This window comes from Crassostrea angulata, chromosome 6 (assembly GCF_025612915.1).
Source record: "Crassostrea angulata isolate pt1a10 chromosome 6, ASM2561291v2, whole genome shotgun sequence".
NCBI lineage: Eukaryota > Metazoa > Mollusca > Bivalvia > Ostreida > Ostreidae > Magallana > Magallana angulata.
The window spans coordinates 45,203,866-45,222,361 of NC_069116.1; the positions used below are offsets into that span (position 1 = coordinate 45,203,866).

General features: G+C 32.4%; 2 protein-coding genes across 14 annotated transcripts in view; both read right to left on the bottom strand.

Annotated features, from left to right (window-relative positions):
* The window catches only part of LOC128188601 (DNA ligase 1-like), a 28,370-nt gene extending 27,543 nt beyond the window's left edge, over nt 1-827 (bottom strand). For all 9 annotated transcript variants that reach the window (XM_052859766.1, XM_052859765.1, XM_052859762.1 and 6 more), the window contains exons 1-2: nt 743-827; nt 495-611 (exon numbers count right to left, since the gene is read on the bottom strand). In XM_052859766.1, coding sequence (XP_052715726.1) covers nt 495-611; nt 743-766 — 141 coding nt within the window. In that variant the 5' untranslated portion in view covers nt 767-827. The remainder of the gene's footprint in view (nt 1-494; nt 612-742) is intronic.
* Nucleotides 828-3,932: 3,105 nt separating this feature from the next.
* The window catches only part of LOC128188000 (WD repeat-containing protein 97-like), a 32,413-nt gene continuing 17,849 nt past the window's right edge, over nt 3,933-18,496 (bottom strand). For all 5 annotated transcript variants that reach the window (XM_052858752.1, XM_052858749.1, XM_052858750.1 and 2 more), the window contains 9 exons: nt 16,959-17,261; nt 14,983-15,315; nt 11,256-11,584; nt 10,648-10,797; nt 9,688-9,835; nt 8,189-8,273; nt 6,774-6,969; nt 6,035-6,111; nt 3,933-4,697 (listed from right to left, as the gene is read on the bottom strand). In XM_052858752.1, the coding sequence (XP_052714712.1) occupies nt 4,453-4,697; nt 6,035-6,111; nt 6,774-6,969; nt 8,189-8,273; nt 9,688-9,835; nt 10,648-10,797; nt 11,256-11,584; nt 14,983-15,315; nt 16,959-17,261 (1,866 nt within the window). In that variant the 3' untranslated portion in view covers nt 3,933-4,452. The remainder of the gene's footprint in view (nt 4,698-6,034; nt 6,112-6,773; nt 6,970-8,188; nt 8,274-9,687; nt 9,836-10,647; nt 10,798-11,255; nt 11,585-14,982; nt 15,316-16,958; nt 17,262-18,496) is intronic.

Consider the following 18,496-nt stretch of genomic DNA (forward strand, 5'->3'; position numbering starts at 1 on the left):
GACATAATTACTAGTACATGTATCCGGTACAGTATTAAGATTATTTTAAACAAAAACTAAGTTAAATCGCTTCAAAAATGGGTTTTTTTCTTCGGGCTATTTCATGAATTCATATGACGATTGTGATTCATACATGTAGCTCTTACTGAATTCTTTTACGTAGAAGCACCGGCTCTTTCTTCTAAAGTTAAATTCTAACGCACATTCATGACCATCGTTACTGTAATTTAATTAATTTAGTAAAACTACAGAAAAGATATGCGGTAAATAACTGATCACTGCCACCATTAAAGTCCTATGAGTTATTATTCGTAGGCGACTTCTACCCCTGGACCACTAGAAAGAACCTATCTTGGATTTGTGTTAAAACTCAGCTATCCGTACGCACAGTACTTTGATCATTTGGAAACATAACTCGAGTTAAAAAATACACACTCTCTCTCTCTCTCTCTCTCTCTCTCTCTCTCTCTCTCTCTCTCTCTCTCTCTCTGTACCTTCTTTATCAATTGTTCCTTCAGAGATTTTCCAGCACTAGATTTTGCTGTTCTCGTTTTCTTCACAGACGAATCGTTTTCTTTATCCGCAATGTCAGAGATTTTCGAAGCAGCGTTCTATACACAATGAAAAAGATATCGTTTGTTTTTTATATTCGGGGTTATCGGTTTAAGTATCAATTCAAGACAAATTTTTCATAAAGATATACATCTTTTGAGCTTAAAATTGGATTGAAAATCGCGTTTACCTGGGCAGCCCTTCTTCTCGGCATTTTGGTACGATCACTTGACCACTGTGTGAGATCAACTCACGTCGAGTTGACAACGTACATGTACATAACCCAAAGGCACGATACGGTTATATGGTCATAAGAGCTAAAACAAAAATTATACCTGCGATTTCAGACAACTTGCAGTTAAGGAGGCTGGATGGTAAACAAATTTTAAACATCAGATTTACCTTAAAATTTAAAATTGTACATGTATATTATTTTCCATAAACTTACATTAATTAAAAGAAGAATCACAATAGTTTCATTGTAATTTTATTATTTTCCTTAATTTATCTTTATGCATAAATATCCGTTTCAAATAGGTTAATAAAGTCTACAAAGGCCACGATCACCCATTTCACTTCAGTTTGAAATTTTCAAAGCGAGGACTTGAGGGGGTTAAGCTAAAAAAAATCAACGGACTTTTCTTTTTACAATGAACATTTGCTAATTCGAACTCGCTAAAATGTTTATAATCACATGTTGAGTTTAATTTATACAATTTGCACTGATTAAGAAGCATTAATACAACAGTATGTTGTGATATGACATAATGTTTCAAGTCATTGTTAATGAATAAATTATTACATGGCTTCTATAAATAATACTAGACTTTGACCCGTGCTTTCACGGGGTGACATTGCATATGATATCGAACATTCACGAAATAGATACATCGTATTGTTGACATTTATAATGCTATCAATTTCACTACACTGTGCTTAGTTAGAATAATCTAACTGTGTCTCAGGACAGGCCTTTATAACCACAGTTAAAATGCCTCAGTTAAAATACCCGTAATGTAGCAAAAATTTGCAGAATCGCTCCGAAACGATTTTGGAGAAAATCAATGAAGCTGCATTGCAAATAACAGTCAAATTATTCATAACAAACCATTTTGAGGCTGTAAATACCTTTCATCTAAAATTTAATTCATATTAATGAAGAATTTAACACTTTTTCAGCAACGTTTTTTACTCGCATCGAATTTACACACCATGTTGACATTCGGAACTCTCGGGATATAGCAAATTTTCAATAAAAATTTAAACGTAATAATTTTGTATTATCGTTTCTGAGTTTATCCATGCAAATGTGATATGGTGGAAACATAAACTGCAGGGCGTTATTGGGCGATCTTTTATAAAAGTTTCATTTATAATGTACACAACATGCATACTGTATATTTCTACAAGCATATAATGCACAAGAATTTAAAGTAGATTTTTTAAATAGAAGATTTATTCAATTCAAAATATTGCTAAGTGACAATATACCGTGTAGTTTTCAAGATAATGTACCTATTTATATACCCTATCAAGAAAAATACATGTTCACTATAAGGTTATATATGTACCCCCCCCCCCCCCCACCTTCCTTCCCAAAATAAAAATCCCTAACTTCTGTCTAATGAGTAGTGAATCTCACAATTTAAAAGCAGGGCATTATGAACAGAATAACAACGCAATTAGTTTATACCGCAAGACAAGCTGTGATACATGTACATGTAGAACAGAAAAAATATTAATTAAATCAATACATTTTCACTATGTTGCCATGTTGGCCAAGGGTTCTGAACCTTTATTCTAGGGGTCATGAGTTTAACAATTTAGGTAGAGGGCTACAGGAATATCATAAAAATGCAATCAGTTTATTCCGACTACTTTGGAAGTGTAGAAAATATTTTCTAAGTTTAAATACATTTTCACTATTTGGCCATAATGGCCCTGCCCTTGGGCCTGAACCAAACCAAGAGACCATGAATTTGACAGTTTAGGTAGATAATAAATGAATATAATAACCATCCTTTCAGATTTTTTTTCTCGAATATGCATGGTAGTAGAGTAGCACATTTTTTAAAGATTTTTAATACATTTCACTATATTGCCATATTGGCCCCACCCTAATGCCTGAACTCCCAACACAGGGGTCATAAAGAAGATGGGGGAATAAGATGGCGCAAATGCCCATTCGGTTTAGTGGTGAAATACAATTTTAAATTTATTTTTCCCCAATTAAATCTATTCAAATATAGTATAATACAACTTTACAAAAGCAAAATTTCTAACTATAGTCAGTTTTTAATACATTTAACAAAAAATAAGAGAAAAAAATATTGTCGGAAATTTATAGATATATACGGTTAGCTTATGCCAGGTACTCTAACCACTGAGTCATTCCAGACACAACAAAGGCGGCTTTTTAAATATTATGTGTGACTAAGGTCACGAAGTACCGGACTTGTATTATTTTTTCAATATGTTCAGTTGTTGGGATACAAAATGATATGTTTAATGTATAGTGGGTCATCTCTCCACGTTTTTGTTGATTGAAATCGGTTTGTTTTCCATTAGACCTTAATTAGACTATGAGAAAAATATGGAGCACAGACCCACTCTATAAAAGAAAATGCCTTGAAGTTCTAAAAAATGACAATATTTGCAGGGTTTGATACGTATACGCCTGTTTGAGTCAACATATTCCAAGTATTGAACATACCTACAGGTTACAAATCAATGATTCGTTAAATATGTATTTTTTTAAATGATTTAAAAAAACCCCATCAGATTTGTTGATACTTTGATTTTTTAGTAGCCTGTCCGACCGCGTATGGGCATTTTACACGCCTTATCCACCCATCTTCTTTCACAATTTTGGTATCATGGACATCATGAACATACATTTAATTTTTCTCAAATGTATATGTGAGTAGAAAAGAAAATTTTCTAAGATTTAATACATTTCCACTATATAGCCCCACCCTAGGGCCTGAACCCCTGTCCTAGAGGTCATAAATTTCATAGTTTTGGTAGAGGAGTTCATAGGGGAAAAAACACGCATTTAGTTTTTTCCCACATGTGTTGAAGTAAAGAAGATTTTTTAAAAAGTTTGCCCTTTTTTCATATTTGGCCCCACCCATGAGGCTCTGGGGTAATAAGGTGAAACATTTCACAATTTAGATTCCTCTTAGGCTAGAGAGTTTCACATCAAAAATGGTAACAATTGGCATTGTAGTTTTCAAGAAGTTAAAAATGAAAACTGGTAAAACTGTTATAAGGAATGCGCACAATAACAGATGGAGACCAATTGCAATAGGTAACCTGAGTGACTCAGGTGACCTAATAAATTAAATTAAAATGCTAACAAAAAAACAAAAACAAAAGTCTGCAGTTCAGTAATGAATTTATTTTTCAGAAAATATAACATAAGATACATGAAATTGTTTTTTTCATTTTTATAAGGAAACAAGTAAAATGTTTCTCAAAAAGTGTAACATTTTTTTTCAACATCTCTCTCTCTCTCTCTCTCTCTCTTGTGTGCAGAATTAACTACTCAATATCACAGATATATGTGCTTTTTATAAACTTTTTATGCAAAAAAATGACACATTCTCACTTGATATCGCAGTTTATATCACTATAATTCACACACAAAATATGAACACAACATAAACAGTAATCATAAAGAAAATTCAGAGAATGTTTCCGAAATGTCACAAACAGCAACAGTGCAAATTAAATCATTTATACAAACACTTTATAATATAAAACATAATAAATATATACAATTATTATAAAAACAAATATTGTTTGCATCAGTATCCTCTGTTTAACTAAGTATGTATATACAATCATGCATGTGAAAGTCGTGTTTATCAGCACAAAACTGGTTGCCATGGTTACCCCTCAATGTGCTGGTGCAACAGCATGGTCAGATGGGAGGTAGGACTGATTGTGAATGAAGTATTTCTGGGAGGATTTGAGGGTTATTAGAATAGGTTCTTGGTAATTTGGCAATAAAGCATCAATAGCACTTGGGAATGGGTTCATGTACAAGGTTTTCATGGGCAGGTTTATGCTAGGAGTAAAGTGAGTGATGTCTCCTGGAATGGGTTGGTTTCCTCGACCTGTTGTTGCTGGGTAACGGTAATCTGCAAAAAAAAAAAAAACAAAGCATGCAGTCAACATTGCTTAATTATCATTACAATTTTTTTTAAAGCTGCACACAGTACAGTAGTTGAAATAGTACCAGTATTATTTCCTCATTTTCTTATCAGTAATTTATACTGCTACTATCAAGACAAAATCTATTAGATCTGACAAGTTTCAAACGAATGAACATACATACTTTTGAAAGCTACAGTACCTGCCCATAATCTGTCACAAAATGGCTGATGTAATGTAACTTGAAAAACGTAATCCAAATTGTGTAGCAGTGTTCAGAGATTTTAGTGATGAAATTCATTGAATAATATTGTTTTCCCATTCTTAAATGATCTTAGGCCTCGATCACCAATATAATTTCTTGTTTGTCTGACCCTACGCACTCGTATTTTAATACAACTGTACAAATGAAATTATAAATAATTTCTTGTATCCAGAAAAGTATGCACTGTTTTCTGGTCTATTTTTGCTCTTTTTTTCATATCTTTAATAGTTTTCAATTCAAAAAATTAGAAACAAGTAGAAAAATATAACTGCATGTCCGCACAAATTTCTTTATATACCACTTAAAAGTTTTGCTTACAAATTTTTTTTTTTTTATTATTTAATCGCTCGCCTGCTTGGACCTTTTTTAAATGTCCAATATGGCATGCATGGAATAATATCAGACTTATACTACTTGATTGTTGGAGCAACTTAACTTACTAGCCCTTCTTTTATTTTTGTAAAATACTGATTGATAATTATGCTTATTTACAAACTTTTACTCACTTTATATGAATAATTTATGAGAAAGGTGGATTAAAACAGTAAAACTCTGTCATTGTTGATTCATTGCTGCAGCAGAATCTATTAATTTTTTTACAGATTTGAATAAAAGGGTTATTTATATATCTTGTGTATATTTATTGATGTGTATTTGGTAACAGTCAATCTGCCAGCCTGAAAGTACATGTAAATAAAAATTCCAGAGAAAGTGGGTAGGTGTTCCTGTTAATCAGACGATCGAGGTGAAATGTTAAGGTAATAAACAGCTCCATGTGGATCCATGCACATCCAATCTAACGTTAATTAGTGATATTGTAATTAATTATCACGTGGCATTCAATGGGTTAAAGTTTTCAGGCTATTAATGGTTCAGAGTTTTCAGTCACGCTTAAACTTTAATTGCAGTGCTTTAGTTGAGTATCAGAAAATAAATGCTTTTATAACTAACTTAGTTATTAGTTTGTTTATGTATATCCTATACATGTATATACAATATTTACTTATTAAAATATGTTCATATCAGATCAACTAATATATATATATAAATTCTACTCACCAACATGGAGATTAGTTTCTCTCTGAGGCCGACAGGTGCTTGTGTGGGTTTCACCCAACCGAACCAGGGCAGGTTTGCTGCAAGTGAAGTGAATTACATTAAAAAAAAAATTGTAGTTTTCTAAAAAAAAAAAAAAAAAAAACCCCAAAAACTACACACCATAAAAACAACCTTTAGTAAATGCATGCATATCAAATGAGATATAAATGCCCAGTGCATATATATATATATATATATATATATATATATATATATATATATATATTCCCTATAAGTGCTCTTGTATAAGTACCGTAAAATATAGCGAATTGTTTTTCCTTTCAGACATACCATACATCCGTTTTTTTACTGTGTCACAAAATTTGCGAAAATTGGGAAATATTCAGAATTTCAAATTTGCATCAGTTATTTTTGGCGAGTTCTATAAGTTTCTAATAGAAAATAATACAGAATATAATTTCAATATTTTGCGATTTAAAAGAGGTCGCAAAAAAAGCGAAAAATAAGATGATCGCCATAATTACTAGATATACAGCATTCTATTTAAAATTGCATTTATTTATCTTTAAAGTAGATTTCTTTTAATCTTAAACCATAAGAGGCATAGAAAAAAACCATGTAGGGCAATGTTTTTAACTATATACGTGTACATGTATAGCAACGTCTGCTTTGGTACAATTTAACACTATCATGCATTCAAACTTTGAGCATTAATTGTAAATTCATAGTTTAAACTTACTGTGGAAGTTTTGGCAACACAAGAACAGTGTTCTTTGCTTGTACGACATTTTCTTTAGATCCTGGAGGCTTCCTTCCACCACCACGCTTGAGCGATTCTAGTGCTTTTTCCATCATCATGTCACAGAAGTAATTGATTGCATCGACATAGGTGGCACTGTCAATGAGGGCTGGATCGGGGGGCTTATCAAATGTAACTACAAAATAAAATTGCTCATATCTTACTTATAACATCATACATACTTCCAATGACTGTACTGGAATCATTTAAGGTAACTCCATATCTATAAAATTATGGGTTCAAAGTTAAAAACTAAACTTTTTTTTAACTTATTGGACTTCAATTTCATCAATAAATAAATAAAATATATATGTATCCATACTATTTACGATGTAAGGTAATAAAAACCAAAGACTGAAATTATCATCTGAAAATCACACTTTTTTTGTTTAAAAGTTATATATAAGTGGATGGATACTTGTTTGTCTATTTAAATTTTATTGCTTACTATGCCAGAAAACTAAAATTAATTTAAAAAAAAGAAAAAAATTGTTTACATTAGAAAATTTATAGCATTTAGATATATCACTTAGAGAAAAGTAGAAAAGAGTTATTTCCCTTTGTAATTATTGAATTATGTCCAATATAAGGATGAAAAACGCTTATTAAATATCTCCAAGTAAACAATGATTTGAGTTATTGATGTGCACCTGTAATAACATAGAAATTACAAATCTACTTGCAAGAATTTTAATGAATTCATGGTTTATGTAAAATGTATGACGTCACAGGAGGGTTGATTTACTTTAAATTCATTGGGGCCAATTTTCGTGGGTTTCGGTTTGTGGGGACATAATTTTGTGTATTCTCTTACACCAACATAAGAAATTATGGCTTTAAAACCCTAATTTATTAATTCATGGAGGATGTTAATTCGTGAATAAGAGATACCCATGAATTCCATGAAGATTGGGCCACCACAAAATCTAATGATTCCACAGTAAAATAATCTGCCATGGTTTCTTCATTATTTGTTATAATATTACCAATTTTCATGGATTTCTTGTGGAGTTGATACAAAAAATTAAATGATCATGGATGTGCAATTTTCAATAACACATTGAATTGATTAAATAATTATCCACAGATTTTTATACGGAATCTTTGAAATCCTGATTTTCCTCAATTACTGAAAATTGATACTCATGAATTATAATAAAACCACAGCAAGTCTTCATAAACATCAAATTGATATAACTGGATGCTAGAAAACATATACCATTTTTAAAACTAAGTATTATGCTTTAACTTGTTAGGTTCTATGCTATATAACAGGATCATACAGTACTGTAATTTGGCTTCAACGTCTTGGGTTTATTGATAGAATGGACTACTATGGATAGACGTATATTTACCTGTTATGCTTCGACTTCTGGAGGTTCGTTCATCGGGAATTGTGGTGACTGTTTCTTGATCTTCTAAGATTGTGTCCCCTCCTCCCTAATTTGAGAGAAATAAAAGATGATAATATATTAGGGTGATTTCACCATGCATCGGACACCTTTGGATTTTTCCCTTTGTTCACGCATTAAATATCGTCCAAATATAAATAAAACTTGTTTTAAAAGGTACAGGTTTTCCCCTTGCTTAATTATTGGAGAAAAAATTGTGAAATTGTTAAAAATGTAGAAAATAAAGCAAATTAATGAAGTGTTGAACTATTTCACCATGGATCGGACAATATTTACCAAGCATCGGACAGCTATAGCAGTGCAGTAGAGATTAAAAATAACAACATTTTCTGGTTTTAATGCAAAAATACAAAGGTTCGGAAATATTAATTTGTTCAATTGCTATTCATATTTCTTTTAATGTAAATCCTCAAATATACATATAGGAATTAAGACTAGTGCTTCTGTTTAAAGGAATATTTATCATAAGGGGTTCTTTATCGTGCCAGCTCCTACAGGAACTTTGGACTAAAAAGGGTGTGTCCGTAAAACTCGATTTTTTAGTGGTTTGAGAAAAATGTTTGTATCAATTATTTTTTAAATTTTTATTTTACTTCACATTTCAAGTATATCACAAGGAATGGGCACATAATCTCCATATTATTAGAAGAAATCATGCAGTGAAAACTGTCCGATGCATGGTTAATTTGTGTCCGATCCATGGTGAAATGTACATATGGTGCAATAATGACCTTGACATTAATTGTTCAAATTTCTTGGACTTATTCTAATCAAATTTTGTTTCAAAACTTACTTCTTTCTAATTATTTTAGGCAGAGAGTGCATTTTCACTTATTCACAATCAAACGCACAACATTCAAATAATGCTTTAGTGTAAAATCTTCGTAACTAAATTTTCAATAATGGCGTATTTGATGTCAATTTACGATGTCTATATTGCTATTTCTTTGACAATGTGACTGTCAAATTCTTAATAATGATAAAGTTCATTTGTTCTAATTCAGGAATATACGAAACAACACATGAGCGCATGCACATTTACTTGTATATTTATAAACAAAGTTGTCCGATCCAAGGTATGTGTCCGATGCATGCCTCGCCTTCTATGGACTTTACCGACCCCACAAATTTCTTTAAACAGTCAGTAACATATATTGATGACTATAATGTTACAGCACATGTTTCTTATTATCTAACAAAATTAAATATCTAACAACAAACACATTTCATATACAGTGTAATGCTTTTTCTTTTTTCTATTTACAGTAGAAATAACAAAAAAGAATACCTCTCTCTCTCTCTCTCTCTCTCTTCATTAGATAATTAAACAAAGCAATGAAAAAAAAACAATTAAAAAAATCCATAATTTATCTATAATATTTCAAAAATGTTGGCAAATTATCATCAAACCAGACTCATTGCCTGATTCATAAATCACTTACTATTGAAGGTTTCTTCAGAATGCTCCGGTTTGATGGAGGGGGAGTTCCCCGGCTCTTCCCTCCACCTCTCATCCTCCCCTGAATATTTTGGCCTTTAGTCATTCTCTCAATAGTATCAGTTAGATGGAGTTTGTATGACGTCATCCACCTATACAATACATCAAACAAATATGGTACATGTAATACAAAAAATCTACATTTACAATATTAATTTAGCAAATCAATTTTTTAAAACTTTAAAGCCTACAATCTAGTGCAACAAGAATCTCTCTCTCTCTCTCTCTCTCTCTCTCAACTGTAAACTGTAAGAAGTTTTTAACTCTATGGGTTTCTGGGCAGTTTGAGTGATCTGCCCCTTGATAAAAGTACGGTAAAACACAGTTATAGCAAACATGCTTCTCATGAATGGACGCTTACAGCCAATTGAAATTCGTTCCCCATGACTTTAATACGTTTTAAAATTGACAGATATAACAAATTATGCATCAAATTACAAAGCAAATTTGCCCGTCCTTAGCACTTTTTTATAAGCATTTTTACTGTGTATACATGTACTGCAATTTACAGTAAATGATGTATATTTATGATAGGGTGAGAACAAAGTAAGTTACGACTTGTAGAGCTTATGTTCGAATCACTGTAGATTCTATACACAAATAAAATATGTTCAAACCAACCATATATTTAATTTTCAAATAAGTCAGATGGAAGATTTTTTATTATATAAGTTATTGTTTTAGAGAGTCTGTCATGAGCTTATACTCCAGTTACTTGCAGTGCACTCTACAAAATCACTTTTCTGTAGAATATCATTTCTAACAAGTTGAAGTCATAATAAAATTCATTAGAATTTAACAAAAAGTATTTGAAGAAGTGGCAAAAATGTTGAACATGTTGTGATTATCAGGGTTATGAAATGGAGCTGTCATATATTAGCCTCTGCAGCCATCTTCCACCTACCTATCCAGCCACTGCTGACACATCTTCCTCAGATCACCTTTTCTGTCTTCCTCCTCCACATTCCAGATATCCCAGGAATCCAGCTCCTTGGAGAAAAACTTCTGTGGATCTTGCAGTCCAATGGAAGATAAGAGGTCAATCACTGTCATCCTGTATGGAAGAATTTATTTAAAATTGGGAATCATCAATTTTTTTTAAAAATTGATAGGCCCTACAAATAATCTTATATTATTTATATAAATATTATTAATATTAATATATACAATGTTGGATTTAATAGTATTTCAAATTAATAGTCATTTTGATGATTTGATGACCTTGTTTTATAATGTACTTGAAAGTCATCCAGTATGGAGAATTTAGTTTCTGAATCATTTTCTATCTATCAAATTTAAGACAAGTAAGGATACAATTGTACATGAACATGTATTTAAGTGATTTTTCTTTAATATCTAACAATAAGTAGTACAATTTATTTTGAAAAAATAAAGCTATTTTGGCAATTTGAGGTTCTAGCTTTTTAATAGTTGTAGTAATAGTTTATTGGTGTATCGGGATACATCACATACATTTCCATTTAATGTGAAGTGCACTTTATGTGGATTTACCTCACTTCCTTGTCGCCATCCAGAAACTGCACCATCAGCTCTGAAACAAACTCCTTATCCTTGATTCCAAACTTGCTCATGGCCCTCAGAGCTGAAATGATAAAGTTCTTTTGCTCTTCCACCATGCATGTGGGTGGCTCTTTGTGGAGGTTTAGCACCGCGATCAGGTTTTTAGCAACGGAGTGAACTGTTCCATCTCCTATGTCCTCCTGGGTATACAACATGGCCATGGCATCAGTGACTGCGATCTTGTGCATATATTCTGCGATGCGCAGAAGTCTGTTCAAGGTCATCATGAAATTATCTGCAGTCCAGGGCTTAGGAATATTCTAAAAGAAATAAAAAATTTGAAATCATTATGGACTGTTAATTTTCATAGTTTAGTTATTTATTGTGTTACATTTCACTGTGGTTTTAATGTCACTGAGACTGGACCAATTTTTTTTTAATTATAAATTACTCATGACCTTAAAAATGTAGTGACTTTCTTATTGTTCTAGAGTGCCCACCCCCACCTTTTATATTTTTTCTATGGGTCAAACACTAGACTTCATTTTTTTTGTTTTGGGGACAAAAGCAAAACTTCTGACAGCAGAAGAGTTTTCTTCAATTTAGAATTTAGAATTTTAAGAACATATGCTATTTATGTTTCAAAATCATATATTAACCCAATATTCATAATGACTTAATTTTCATTGGAAATTGTTCAATAGTAAACAAAGTGATTACAGAAGTTATAAATACCACAATGTATTCTCTGTCTAAAGGTTCCTTTTCATCAAAAAAAGGAAATTGATTATTATTAGGTGATAGGGTCAGGTGTGGACAGTTTTTTAAAATCAAAATACAAAGTTAAGTATCTAATTTACATTGAATATTTCTCTATTTTAAACTGATTTACACACACCCTTTTTTGTTACTTTGTTTTCTTTGATTATTTATAAAGCCCTATTATAATGTAACACTGAAACTAAATAGAGGACAAGATAACTTTTGAATGAATTGAAAGAAAAAGTGAGCATGCTCATGTTCCCCACGCTCTCCCATCACTTGACAATGCTACACATGATGAATGGCAAGGTATGCATTTAATGCACAAAATAATTTGATTAAAAGGGCATAGCCTGTAAAATATCATCAGCTCAAAACTTCATGCAAATACAGTATTTTGTCCCTAACAACAAAAATCTAAATTCAAAATGTCAAAATTCCCTGTAAAAAAGATGAAATTATTAAATTTCCTGGTAATATATGCACATCTATACATTGTGTCTTAAATGCCTACAAAGTTTCAATATACATGTAAATTCAATGGAGTTGCACTTATAAACTGTTCATTAGTGAATATAAATATTCAATATATGGCCAAAATTCAAGTTTAAAAAAGCCAATATTGAAAATAAAATAACAAAATCAACATTCCCTGGTAATATGCACATCTACATATTTAAGTCTTAATATTATACCTGGTCCAGTATATACCTAAAGAAAGTTTTATGAGATTCTGTGCATTGGTTTAAGAGGAGTTGTGTTTACAAAAAAAGGATGACAGACAGACTGAATAACAGACTGGTTGACTGACTCACTGATTGACTGACAAACTGAATGACTGGTTGACTGGCTCACTAACATACTGACTGACTGACTCACTAACAAACTGACTGACTAACTGACTAACAGACTGACTGACTAACTGACTAACAGACTGACTGACTAACTGACCCACTAACAGACCGACTGACTGACTCACTAACAGACTGACTGACTCACCCACTCACTACCTGACTGACTCACTAGCAGACTGACTGACTGACTCACTAACAGACTGACTGACTCACTAACTGACTGGCTGACTCACTAACAGACTGACTGACTCACTAACTGACTGGCTGACTCACTAACAGACTGACTGACTCACTAACAGACTGACTGACTCACATAACATACTGACTGACTCACTCACTAACAGACTGACTGACCTGACTAACTCACTTACTGACTGACAGACTGACTGACTCACTTACTGACTGACTCACTCACTAATAGTCTGACTGACTCACTCACTACCTGACTGACTGACTCACTCACTAAATGACTGACTGACTCACTCACTAGATGACTGACTGACTCACTTACTGACTGACTCACTAACAGACTGACTCACTCACTAACTACCGGACTGACTCACTCACCAACATACTGACTGACTAATGGATAGATGTGTCATAACCATTTTACCCTTTGCAACTTCGTTGCAGGGACTATACATGCAAATGTCACACAAATCTTTAAATTTCTTATGATATCAGGGAATTGAACTTTAAAATGAAAGCAATTACATGCTATATATTAACAATTAAAATGTAAATTTAATTATAATCATAGAGAGCAGACAGCATCATAAAAATTGATGAAATTGGTTTTAGATTTTAAAATTGTAATAAATGATGGAAAAAGTAATGAATGTTTTCAAATGTGACTTAATTTAATTTGATTTTTTGAAACATTGCAACCTTTGGAAAGTGACTGTAGGAGGAACTGATGAACAGCTGCTCACCTTTACAAACGTACATGTACTTTTAACCTTTTCAAAATCTTCACGGGAGATAACATATATAAGTCAACGCCAATGCAGTGATATTTACGAACATCCAATTAACATTTCTCCAGAAAAATGGCAGACATATCTTAAGCCTGTACATTATACATCTTCATGTAATCCTATTGACCTAAAATTTCACTGTCTTATAGATAAACGAAAAGACAACCAATAACTAGATTTAATATCAATTAACATTATGGATCATGATTTAAATATTATTCTTTTTTTCAAATATCAAAACTTGCTATAATGTATTTTAAAAAAATAAATTGATGCAATCTCACTACTGTGTATGCTTGTATGATCAATAGAGCCCTAGCGGCCTTCATACCAGGAATCTGAGTGACACAGGGGCTATATAATGTAAATTTCTTATATCACATGAGTACTTAATTCTGCGAAACCTCTGGTTTGTATCAAATCGCGAGAATATAAAATCGCGAACATGGAACTTTTCTCTTTATTTCTTATAGTTTTGAACTCTCAGAAAATAATGGCGAGATTTTAAAATCCGCGAAGGGTGCTTCTCGCAATTTTACACGGATATTAATTCCTCTCGTTTAATTAGGAATCTACAGTATTTCACTATTTTGGTAGAAGCACTTAAGTACTGCAAGTTCTTATTCATATACCATGTAAGTTTTGTGTACTATATGGTCAGGTAGCTTGAAGTAAGGAAGACTTTTAAGGATTGCATTTTTGTTTCCAGTTTTAAGAGGGTGAGTGTGACAAATTTCACAATTTATCCACCCTTCCACTCTCCTCAAATTACAAATCAAATTTATTCAACATATATATATTTCAGAAAAGTAAAAGGTGTTATAATTTTACTAATATGGACTATGGGTGGCTGTTGATGGACAAACATGGATAGCAGAAAGTCACCTGATATTGTCTTAGTGACTAAGGTAACCAAATATTCCACTTCAAACAATATAGTTAAACAAAATTTGATAAAAAAATTCACAATCACTTGAACATTTGACTAGCTTAAATGTAATTTAAAAAAAAAAATTGAAATCAACTTTTAAAACCATTAAAAATCTAACTAAAAATCTGTCTGAGGGAGGCAAACCTATTTCAAACAGAAAAAAGAAATAACTGGTTAAAGAACTATGAACTTACTGCTTCGCTAGCATCTGGAAAGAACTTCTCGAACCACTCTGCTCCCTTGAACTGAGTGACAAATCCAGGAAGTGGCGTTTCCGGGCGTGGTGGTGTTGGCTCTCGCTGTGGGGCCACGGGTCGAGGTTTTGGGGGAAGGGGATCCACAGGGGCAGAGGGTTTCGTATACTTGACCAGAGGTTTGAGGGGCTTAACCTCCCTCTTTGGAGGGGGTAGTGAGGGTGGTTTGGGTTCACTGGGGGGTTTGTCTGATAGAGAGGATTTCGGGGTCACTGGTGGCTCCTTCTCAATAGGTGACCGAGGTGTCATGGTAACTGTTGATTCATCGTCATCCTGAATTTCATGGTTCAAAAAGAGACATATTGTATGCATTAATAGATATCACAGTCTGAATCAATCAAAGAAAACTCGATCTGGTTAACTGTGAATTGACTTTAAAAACATCAACAATTATTGTTATATGTAAAATCTGTACAATACTCTGTGAACATATAAAAAATGATAATTTTAAAAATCTAATTGTTCTTCACCTCTGCAGGACACAATTTTTTAAACATGCTCCAAAATTCCTTACTTAGAGTTACGTATGAATTCAAGATTTTGCTGGAAAATTTGCTACAAGCATGTTTGTTTAAAAAAAGGGAAATTATATATACAGGGGAGAAAAAAATAGAATGATAGATACCCTGTAAATTCTAGAATTAATTTGATGGCAGATGTAAATTACCTTTGATGTCACTGTCATATACATGTAGTAAGAATTTTTTTTGTTCATTTAAAAAACAGTTTTGGATTAGGTGCAATCCGAACCTGTATTGAATATCATGCAACTTATATTTGTTAGAAACCCCTAATACCTTATTTATGATATGTTTTATTATACAGTACCACACAGCTCGTGCATATAAATCAGCTTTCCTGCTAATTGTAACTGCCCAAGAGTATTAAGAAAAGAGCTCAGTAGGTATATGTGCACTGATTAATTAAAGTGATCTAAAGAGGTAATAATTATAAGTTAAATGGAAGGAAATGAGTAAGATATTGCATTATGAATCCTAGGATGTAAAAATTAGCAGTAAAATCTAATATGTTTTACATCTGCCAAATGTGACTAAAAGGAGTGAGCACCAAACTCTATTATTTATGATTTTGTATCTAATACATGTATTTTGATTGATTCTCAGCAGGATAAACAGCTATAAAGACAATCATGGTTTATTATCACAATAGGTGCTGATTCATCTCAGAATTTCATGCATTGCCGTTGACCTTAATTCATCATCTTAATTTTTTTATATCACCCCAAAATAAAATTACCCCTATTTTTTACCAATTTTTCATTAATTTTGTTATTTATGACTTCTAATCTGAAAAAAAAATTCCCTCCCTTCTGGGTCTAGAAACCCCCAGGCGGCATTTCCAAACAAGTATTTTTTAAGACAGGCATCAATACTTTGTCCTATATATTCTTCAAATCACTAAAGATTAAGGTACTATTCAATATTGTTATACTTTCATGTTAAATACTGAAATCTGATTGGTTAAGACGCAGTTAATAATATTTACTATTACCCTCAGCGTTAGCAACGCACTTGGCAACGGGTAACATTAAAAAATGTTACATGCGCGAAAATTATGCGCGTACGGTTCGCTGTAGAATTCACGCTATTCCTATATAAAAGCAGTAAAATTTTCTTAAAAATTTTAAAAAAGACATTCAGTATAACAAAATAAATAGTGCCTGTTTGGGAGGATAACAGTTGAAATTGACACCCCTCGAAAACCATTGTCAACCTCCGCTTCGCGTCGGTTGACAATGGTTTTCTCGGGGTGTCAATTTCAACTGTTACCCTCCCAAACAGGCACTATTTATATAATGTAACAGGAACTAACTAAATCAAATCAAATACAAGATTAGTGCTTTATTCATCTAAAATATGAACATTTTATTTGCATTTTTGCATTCAGAAACATACCTTTTCTTCCTCCTTCTTTGTCATCATATCGTTGAACCGTGACATTAGCGAGCTCTGTCTGGTGGATGCTGGAGGGGAGGGGGTTTTGGGCGGGGTCTCCAGGACATGGACCGTGGGCTGTCGACTGAATGTGACCTCTTTCCTGGGTGGAGTGTAAACTGGTGTTCTTGTCCCACTGGATGGTATGGGGCTCTGTGGGGCAGACTTTTCGTCCTCCCAATCATCGATCATAAGGGTACGATCCTGGTCATCCTCCGGAACTAGGTCATCTACTGTGATCTCTTTTTCGCCTTCACTTGGTTCCTTGGTGAAAAATTATGTGATTCAAAAATTAAAATACATATCACTGAATGGCCTCCTAGTATTGTTTGGAAAAATTGTAATCATGTTAATATTAATGTCAATTTGTTATAGTTACATGTAATATTAGATACATTTATTGTAAAATCTACGCTTCATTAATCTTGATACTATAATCTAATAATTGAAAAAATCTAAAAAGATAATTTAAACCACTAATAATATTGAGTATGTAAGGATTTTTCCATGAGAATAATTCATGCCTACTAAAGCATATTTACATGTATTTACAATAATGTAAAAAAAAAATGATTGTGAAACATTATTTAATTTTACTAATAGATATATGCAGTGTTAAAAAAATTGTCTTATTCCTAAATTAATGTTTTCCTAAATATACAGTATTTTTGATAGAATTTAATTACCTTGCATCGATCAAAGTTCACATTACTTTTTAAGGAAAAAAAATGTTTACGATGAACCTATTTTAAAGCACCTACTCTATTCATATAATAAACTTCCTGGTAGCATGAAGTACTGTATACTGGGAAATATTCGCCCCCGTTTTATTTTCGCCCCTCATTGTCAAAGGGCGAATTTAAGACTTGGTGAACTCTATATTACAAAAAATATTTCAGTTAACACAACTGCATCTGGGCAGATTGAAGACGGGGCGAAACCGTTTGCAAGTGTAAAAGGGCGAAAATTACACTGGGCGAAAATTACACTGTATACAGTAATACTAAACCCAATCAAACATCCACTTTCGTTATTTAAACAAAATGGATAATAGGAATGGCAAATTTGTCATTAGAAAGACAGAAGTTTCATTCTTTTGGGGCAAATATTTGAAAAAGAAATTACAGAAGAAATTTATCCATGTTAGTAGATATGTATTATCTGAATTTGACATGAGTGCCTTTTCCCTGGTGCAATCAGGTAAGGATTTAAAAGTTTAAATGTGGAAGTTTGTTTCTGTCTCTTTGAAATATGAGCCCACCATTGCCTGTTTCAACCATTACATATGTACATTACAGTTTAGCTAGTTTCTACAAGAATATGTACCATAGTCATACAAATGCAAAATAATAAATTGATTGAAATAATTAAAGAAATAATGTATATTTTTATTTTAATTGTTACTGGTATCTGATTCCGATTTCAATTTAAGATTCAATGGTATAATTTACATTGCATGTGTTATGTGGGTTTTTTTTTTCATTTTGACAGCTAGATGA